General features: G+C 39.8%; 1 protein-coding gene across 1 annotated transcript in view; it reads right to left on the bottom strand.

Annotated features, from left to right (window-relative positions):
* The window catches only part of ADAMTS13 (ADAM metallopeptidase with thrombospondin type 1 motif 13), a 30,999-nt gene extending 24,445 nt beyond the window's left edge, over positions 1 to 6,554 (bottom strand). Inside the window, exons 1-8 of the mRNA XM_018563708.1 lie at positions 6,477 to 6,554; positions 4,231 to 4,294; positions 2,770 to 3,038; positions 2,138 to 2,261; positions 1,684 to 1,832; positions 1,224 to 1,307; positions 742 to 866; positions 108 to 254 (exon numbers count right to left, since the gene is read on the bottom strand). Coding sequence (XP_018419210.1) covers positions 108 to 254; positions 742 to 866; positions 1,224 to 1,307; positions 1,684 to 1,832; positions 2,138 to 2,261; positions 2,770 to 3,038; positions 4,231 to 4,294; positions 6,477 to 6,554 — 1,040 coding nt within the window. The remainder of the gene's footprint in view (positions 1 to 107; positions 255 to 741; positions 867 to 1,223; positions 1,308 to 1,683; positions 1,833 to 2,137; positions 2,262 to 2,769; positions 3,039 to 4,230; positions 4,295 to 6,476) is intronic.
* Between the last annotated feature and the right edge of the window lie 2,814 nt (positions 6,555 to 9,368).

Raw genomic sequence — 9,368 nt, 5'->3', positions numbered from 1 at the left:
CTAATGAGCATACACCGCCAGCACCCCCCAACAACTCAACCCCCTCCCCCTATCCCGTTAACGAGCATGTACCAGCACAAGCACATAACAAGACAATGATGTGTTACCTGTGCCCAATCTCATGGGCCATAGTGATCCCCAGGTCAAAGCCGGTGTCTTCGGTGATGACACAGCTCCAGGAATATGAGCATGCCCCACCCAGTTGGGTCACCCCTCGAACTTGATTATTTCCATCCGGTAACTCTAGATCAAACCTTCAATAAAGAAAGAAAGTAGAGTGGTTGGTAATAGTGAGTCCTGTATACTGAACGGAAACATGTCAGGAAAGCAACGAGGAGACTGCCCTATCTGAGCTTTTTAGGTCACAGGACCAAGCGTGTACACAGACACAAAATCTATAAGAGTGTCCCATCTTGCATTTGTATTTTGGTTGTCTCTACTTACATAGGAAGTAGGTAACAGTGTTAATTGGTTGGTGATCTCAATACCATATGAATTATTTTGTTAATCAGGCTGATCTCATCTTGGGCCATAGACTGCAGCAAAATAAAATCTATACGGTTACTTGATTACTTAATCCACTAATACAATAGTATAAAAAAAAGCAATAATGTGCAGTATTCAGTAACCCCCCGCCAATCAGATTTAATTTCACTAGAAGCAGAGTTCTGACCAGTTGCTATGGGTTACTGTAACCAGTAATTAAACAAGCATTGATATTAAGCTGTCCTCATGTCATACCTGGTGACGTAGAGGACGAGATCAGCGTGCTGGGGGTCAAAGTCACTCTGAGGATTGATTTTCCTGCTCCATTCACACATACTCATCAGAGATGACGTTAGGTTGGGACTGATCTGGATGCTGGCCTGTTGACATAAGGATTAAGACAATACAATGTGTCTGTACTTCTTTAATGGCAATTCCACCCTCCATTTTTAATGATAATCTTTTTACAGACAGGATTGAAAGTCCCATCAAAACCTCTAAAATGAAGGGCTGCACCTTGATAGCGTTGACAAGTATAGATCAGCACCACCTAGGAACGCAAGTGCCATGTGAAGAGCATCCGCCAGGCTGAAGTTTTACAAATGGAGCCCTAAATGTGTGTTAGTATTTTGTTTTATGGACTTATTAAAGTTAAGCAATAATGGCTGACTGGTAATAAGACAAAGTAAAAACTATGTTACACAGATTTCCCTGTGCCCTCCATGATAAAACATTACCTCTGGCTCAGTGAGAATGATCATCTTGACCAAATGGACGCGGATTGAGGCTCCGAGGGAGACATCTCTCAGCAGCTCTGCCCCCTGCAACATAATATGATCAAACTTTATATTTACCTATTGAAAAACTTGGTTTTGCCAAGTATTAATATCCTTATTAGTAGGGCTCCCTGCTCCCAGACATTATGCTTGAGCTATTGTGCTCTGTAAACAACAGGAATTTTTAGTACAGCAGTTAAAGTATAGGTCTAGCCACACTTTTATTTAATCTTTGCATTGAACAGAAAATATATATATATAAATCCATTATGTGTTTTCTTTAATAAAACCCCCCTGTTATGGGAACCCTTGCTTAGAGCAAACATCCAAATCCCAGATGTCATATTTGCAGGACTGGTTAAAAAACGACATGCCCACAGTTGACTAATGGAATTGGTAAGGGGTAAATGACTGTACATACAATGTTTAGGTTGGTAAGGATATATCTTTCCGTGTCCTCCTGATGAAACTGATAGACGTCATAACCAGCGACCACCAGGAGTTCCAGATGTTTAACCCCGACAGCCGCTCTTTTTGACAGGTGATGGGCTTCGTGGTGTTTTGGTGAATCTACACGGCAGGAAGAAATCGAGTCACTTTACCAGACATACCAGACATATTTTAAATACTGTAATTCTGTGTGCAGGTCAGGCCTCTCAGTGGTATACTGTGTATTGCCGAAACTAACGAAAATCCGTATTTCGTACGAATCCGAATTGAGTTTCGGATACGAATTACGAAATACGAAATAATGGATATTACGAAACGGAATGAAACGAAACGGCGCACAAGTCTATAGTGTAGGTAGACCAAGACACTTCTCAGTCCAAAAGATTGTATGGTAGATACCACCGCAGCCTGTTTAGCCTTCGTACCTGTGTGTGCAATTTCTGCTCTGGACATTATATGAAGGTCTGAAAGTCCTTGTCTCTGCATAGAATGCCTCTTCTTTAGCGGCTGGATAAAGAAATGGTAAAAGTCCGTCGTGATAAACCCACGCTGGGAGGATAAAAGATTAAAAAATGTACAATTATTAGCCAGAAAAACACTACCAAGAACTAAAATGTCCCAATAATTAATCAAAATGCAATCACATTTAAGACACCTTTAAATGGCTGTAAGGCATGATCTCTCAGTCAATATCTTATTTTAGCATACCTTTTATGCTACTGTCATTTGCTGAATCAAGGCCATTTTTTCCTTGTCTGTGAAAAACCCCTACTTTTTTTATGTCCCTGTGCCCATAAACTACCAGGTCCATGTACCAAACGTGTTTTAGTTCCTCTGAGTGGCAAGGAAGGTTCAACTGCCATCATGCACAGGAGCAGGGTTGTCCCTTTAATAAGGCAATTGCCTCTGGTGGCATCCCTTTGGGTCACGTAGGGGGACTGGCCAGAGCATCCCAGCTTGCTAGGAGGTGGATTGGGGCCGTACACAGGCTAAGGACGCTCCTGCATAGGAGCTCTCCTCATGGTTTCTCAGGATCCCAGGAATTTATTAGACTCACCAGCTGTCCGTCACAGAAAGTTACCAGAGATCTCGCCCCATGGGGGTACAGCGCAGTCCCGATTGACCCACAAGACTTTGGGAATTGCATGAGGTGGTGCATAGAAGCATTTAAAACCCGCTGTGCAGTGACAGGCCGGTACTTCTCCTGGAATGTAAAGCTATATTTTCCCAGGTGGGAGTGAAGGGTGCAAAGGGTGGCAGAGCACAGTGGTGTCCAGGATGTATCCTCACAGGTACATGTCAGGTTTGTCAATGCAATGTCAGAGGCTGCAGAGAAAGGAAAATAGTGTCATGTTTCTGGTTTCACAAGGAAAATTCAAAAAGGACTCTGCTCTGAAAAGATATGACATTGTACATATAAGCTGGCTCACAGCTGGCCTGTAGAGAAGTACTAACCTCCATGAGCATGTCTGTTTTTGCAGCTGGCTGCACCCCTCTGGTTTCTGGTCTTTGTGAATTACTCTATGCCCATGACAGCCCAATTTGGTGTTAAAATGTATCTAAAACCAAAAAATCGTTGTTTTTTTATGGACTATGGAAGGGTTAGAATGACTGTTAGTTGTTTTTTTTTTGAGTTAGTTCCCATTATGGAGAGTGTTCCTCACTAGCTTTCCCAGACACACAGCAGGAAGTGAGATAAAATCCCTTCAATGGAAAGGGAAGTTAGCTGTCCCCATAAAAAGATTTTCCCTCACCTCCTCTTCTGGTGACAGCAGTAAAATGCTGGATTTCTCATCACTTTCTGCCGAGATGACAGGAGAAATAGGGTGAATATCCTCAGCAGGGCTCACATTAAAATTTGAGGGGGTTTAATTGTCTCTATCCAAAATTAAAAAAAGTGTGGCTTTAGATACACTTTAAAGAGGAACTCCAGTTATTTAAACGATTAACCCTTACAGTGAGGGTTACAGAAAAATACCTATTGATCTTGCCAGAAATCTTGTGTGCTTGTAACTTACTGTGTATTTAACTAAAATATTCTGTGAACTACAAAACAATTCCCTTTTCCCATGTAATGTAAATGAGGCAAGGGGAGGTTCTAGTAATCCAAAATTAGAACACAGTCTAGTATGACAACACTGCTCCCTCATAGATACACTACAGTGAGTGTTGTCATCCTAGAACAGGAAGTGTATCACTCTCTGGCAGGATTACCAGGTGATAATAAATGAAAAAGAGCCTGCTAAAAGGAAACTAACCACATCTCGGGATTGGTAAGCTGCAAAATATAAATTCTTTGTTTTTGGGTTTAGATACGCTTTTTCAGTGATCAAATAGGTAGGCCTCACGCAGAAAGTTACCAATACCAGACATCTGGAGATCAATGTATCTTATTACTAATGTTTCTATGCTTGGAAATAATAGTAAAGCTTTATACTCAGTACAGGCAATCAGAAATCACCAAATTTCACAGTTGAATAGCTGAGTGGATTCCTAGTCGTGTGTTCCCTTCGCTTACCTGAGATGTTTTCGGTGCCAAAGTATGAGAGGAACCCCTCGGAATCCAGTGTCTTCAGGAACATCTAAAAATATGTAATGCTGGTAAATGCGGGGACTCAGAATTGTAATGTGAATAATAGTTTTATTTTAGGGTTTATATTTTCAGACAAATAGAAAGTGTGTTCCAGCATCACAAGCAGGTATGTTTCATAGACATGTGCGCTGGAAAAAAAATTGGTTTGTTTCAGATTTTACATTATTACGTTTTTTGGGATACAGGTTCAAAGTCAATTTTGGCTTAGGATTCAGATTCCTGTTAATTTCGGATACATTAGTATTTAAAAAACAATTTTCATTGCAGCAAAGTGACATAAGAAAAAACAAATGACATATTTTTAACAGTCCGCAGAAACAATATAAAAAAAAGTGGGGTTCCCCCTAATTTATACCAGACCCTTTAGGTCTAGTAGGAATATTATGGGAGACCCCCAATGCCAAACAAAAAAAAGCAAGTTCCCCTTTAGGTCTGGTAGGATTTTTAAGGGGCAGCTTCAATGCCAAAAAAATGCATGGGGTCCCCCCTAAAGTTCCTTACCAGACCTTTGATCCGAGCAGCAGCCTGGCAAGGCAAGAAAGGAGGGGGACAAGCATGTGCTCCTCCTGCACCATACCAGGACACATGCCCTTGACATGGGGAGGGTGCTTTGCCAGGGGGACACCCCCTGGCAAAGCACCTTGTCCGCTTGTCAATGAGGACAAGGGCCTCTTCCCCACAACCCTGGCCCGGTGATTGAGGGGATCTGTGGGAAGGGGGGCTTATCTGAATCTGGGTGCCCAGATCCCCCCCCCCCCCCCCCCCAAAAAAAGTGTCCATTGATGCAATCCAAAGGTCAATCATGACATCCAGTGATGTAGATCCACATCAATCACGATGAATGACGACCGCCGAATCGCCGAAATAAAAAACACCCGACTTCTGCCGACCCGTCCAATCCCGACAAACTCTAGCCACAAAATTACACACCTCGCCATGAATGTCAACAAAGAGGTGGAGCGAGTCGTGACACCACAACTCGCTCCGCCCATTTGTTGACATTCAAATCAGATCTGTCATTTTGAAGTGGTGTTCATCGGAATCAGATGGGTCGGAGGGCGTTGAGTGTTTCAGGGAGTTGGAGGCCGTCGTTCATTGTGATTGATGTGGATCTACATCGCTGGATGATGTGATTGACCTTTGGATTGCATCGATGGACACTTCTTTGGTTTTTTTAAAGGACTTATAAAAGACTTCTCAATAACTGTATTTTGTTTATTTTCTAATAAAGGACTTTTTCAAGGTGTTGTGCGTTTATTTACTATTTTATTTACTATTTGGTGAATGAATAGTGGTAACAACTACCCCGTACTCATTCACAAGGGGGGGGGGCAGGATCTAGGTGTCCCCTTTATGAAGGGGGGCACCCAGATTCAGATAAAGGTCTGGCATTAATTTTAGGGGGGACCACACACTTTTTTTTTGGCTTTGGAGTTTCCCTTAAAATTCCTACCAGACTTACAGGGTCTGCTGTGACTTTTGAGGGGAATCCCATGCTTTTTTGGCATTCCTAACATTCCAACCTGACCTAAAGGGTCTGGTATGAATTGGAGAGTGAACTTCATGGCTTTTTTTTTTTTCTACTTTGACGTTTACCAACAAATGATATTTAGAAAGAAATTCAGATACGTTCAGATAAATTTTTTTTTTAAATCTAACAGAAACAATTGAAAATATTAGACAGATGTACTGCTGCAATATTAAACAACACGTTACTGCTGAAGTAATACATTTATTTTTTAGAAACCTTTAAATGTGATAAACTGCTTTACATTAAAACTTTTTTTTTAAACAATCAAGTTAAAAGTTTTAAGGCTAACTTTATACACATTTGTTTTAAAAATACAATTTAAGGTAAACTAACGGTAAAAATATGGTACTGGTACTATATATGATAAATGTGCTCTAAAAAAAAATTATATGTGAAATAGTAATGTGAGTTTGACATGTATTTGGCATTTATAATCTGTTTATTTTTTAATGAATTATTTTCAGTTCAATTCTTAACTTTAATGTTTGACTCTCGACTCATATAGTAACCCTTTTGAGGTCAAAGTTTGAAAGACAAATTTGAAAGCAGGGGTCATATTCCAATACTCTGCTGTACAGCATTAAATGTAAAACACACACAAAAACAAAAATCCTTATTTTTAAATAATATAAACTTGTACCTCAGTGGTGTCCCACAACGCACAGGCCCCAGGGGAGAGCACAGCAAGTGCAAGCAGTACCAGTACAAACCGGGTCATAATTTCCAGAAGGGATGATGGTCCGTGTATTGTTGATGTGATGTTTTTAAGCAATGGATGATACCGAGGCCCAGTAAAAAAAGAAAAGGATATTCAGTGGTTGATTAATGACAGAGCTAGAGGGAGGGGATAAGTAGAGTAAGCAATATAAGGGCAGAGGGTTAGCCACAGTTATCAGTAGCTTGCACAACAAGCTGAAATGGTTTTTAGGTAGAAAAAGGGATTAGTCACTTTTTTTAGTCTCAAATTTCAGGAGTTTAATCCAGTTATCCTCTTCTATGTACTTAGTATTTTTCTTGGCTTTTTTTTTTTCCATTTGTCGCCCACTCTATCTTGATTATTAACTTTTTTGTCTTGTTGACTTTTATTTCCCCCAGAATTTCTTCTTTTCTTTATGTGGTTTCTCAATATTTCTTTTCCTTTTAACAAGTTAAAAATTAATTATTTAAATGTATAAAAGGACACTGAAATACTGTGAATGTACAGTATAAAAGGGCACCTAAAAATACTCTTAGATATCTAAAGTAAATGCACTTTTTTTTCACCCCCCCCCTTTTAAAGAAAACTCATATGAGAAACAATTCATCCAATACACATATTTATGAAGGTATGTTTTCTCTCAATATTGCCATAGTTGTGTTTTGTTGTTCTCAAGAAAATATTTGTAGGTCATTTACCCAAAATTCAGTGGGGACATCTGACTGTGGTCATCTTTGGAGGACTAATAGAAATGATCAATGTATTTTGAAAATAATTTGTAGTATGTAAGTGTAAACAAAGCAATAAAAATAAAATGTTTGTCATAGAAACTGGTTTATCTTTGCTTCAGCCGTACCAGCCTGAAGTGTATAGCCGAACAGTGTTCAGCTCACTTCACTTCAGGTTGGTCATTCACTCCATTGCCTACGGCAGCTTAGTGAATAGACCCCTTTGTTTTTTTAAACAACCACTTGGTTTTGTTTACCATCAGCTGGAAAGTTGTAATTTGAAAAGATGTATTATAAGGTAAGACACAGTTTAGAAAACTTTATAAATTGCACCAAAAAATACAAAAACTAGGGCTGTGGAAATTAAAGATTAATTTCTCGATTAATCGTTAAACTTTTTGATCGATTAAAATAATTTTGATCACTAATGAAAACACTCACCTCTCCGCCGGCTTCCGGGAGTCCCCCTTTCCCAATTGGCTCAGTCGGCTAACGAAGAGGGGGAGGAGTCCGGTGACTACGATGTCCGTGACGGCTAACAAAGGGAAGGGGGAGGAGTCCGGTGACGCTGATGTCCGTGACGTCACCGGACTCCTCCCCCCTTCGTTAGCCGACGGAGCCACTTGGGCCGGTGAGTTTGCCCAAGAAACTTTCTACACGAGTGCCAGCCAAGGCATTGGCCTATACACATACAGCACAGCAATGAAGTAATAAAATGAACTAGGATCACACTAATCCAGCACGTTATTATTCTGAGTTGCCCCACTCAAGCGGCGGCCATATTGAGTGGGGCACGTGAGATTAATAACGTGCTGGATTAGTGTGATCCTAGTTCATTTTATTACTTCATTGCTGTGCTGTATGTGTGTAGGCCAATGTAGTTGGATCTGTATGTGCGTTATAATTAATCGATTAAAAATAAATTTGATTAATCGAACACGAAAATTTTTATCATTACCAGCTGTAACAAAAACAAAAAACAATCAACCCAAAACCTCATCAATATAAAAACACAGTCAAGTGTCAAAATCAAACAATCAATACATAGGGACCTTTATGTTTATTTTTTATGAATCGGGTAATTAAGGTTTCCATATTTGTATAAAATGTAATATATTAAATATTTGATGTGCATTTGCTATAAAGTGCAGCGCACTGTTGTTTAATGTATTGTTTTAGATTATGCTGTTCAGGATGTCATCTGCATGTAGATGGATCTCTGTACAGTTATGGAAGCTTTTAGGGCCCTTTTTTTTATAATTTTCTTTTTGCATATCTGTAACGGGTATAGCTAGCTTTTGTTTTTATTAAAGTAACTTAATGGAACATTAACTCCTCCTTTTACACAGGTGGAATCTCCGCTTTGCTGGGTTCATTCTGAAAATAAAAAATGTTGCAATTGCTGGAGGATGTGTTCAGAATGTTTAGTATGTTACAATTATTTCCAAAAGTAAACAATACCTCCGGTAACATACAACCTCACAGGCAAGCTCTACAATCCGGGCAACATCAATAACAAGACAGGGTCCTATCAATGAACATCATAAAAATACAAACAAACTTACATAATATCAGCTCATGTGTACTAGTTGTTTGTTTTCCTGATTGTGAAATATTTCTCCTGCACTGAATGATGCCAAACTTTCTGCACCAACTGAAAGCAACTTTTCTTAGCAAAGGGATTGGATGGGTAGAAGTCAGTGCCTGGTCATACTGCATACTGTACAAAAGTAGCCACCCTCCAGAAGGAAGGACAGTGACAGCACCAATTCAGAGATGATTTGAGAATCTACAGCCGAGTGATACACAAATAAGATACATTTCTTTTAATAGTTAAAGTGACATTAAACCCTCAGATTATTTAACATAAACCAATACTGTAATGTGCGCCTTACTGTAATCCATGGTCGTTTCCCTTCTCTTTGCTGCTCTTCCTTTTAAATCTGTATCTGTTCTCATGCTGGGCAGAACTTCTGTTTTGCAGCAGACTGCCTTGTCTCTGGAATGGATACACGGTGTCTGTATATAGGTTTGCAACCTGAGCCAGCACTACAGGAAGAGGCAGTCAGCTGCAAAGGGAAGTTCTCCCCCAGCATGAGAAGACATG

Source organism: Nanorana parkeri, unplaced genomic scaffold (genome assembly GCF_000935625.1).
Source record: "Nanorana parkeri isolate BGI_ZX_2015 unplaced genomic scaffold, ASM93562v1 scaffold689, whole genome shotgun sequence".
Classification (NCBI taxonomy): domain Eukaryota; kingdom Metazoa; phylum Chordata; class Amphibia; order Anura; family Dicroglossidae; genus Nanorana; species Nanorana parkeri.
Note: the sequence above shows the minus strand (reverse complement) of the source record. Positions and strands in the feature narration are given on the sequence as shown.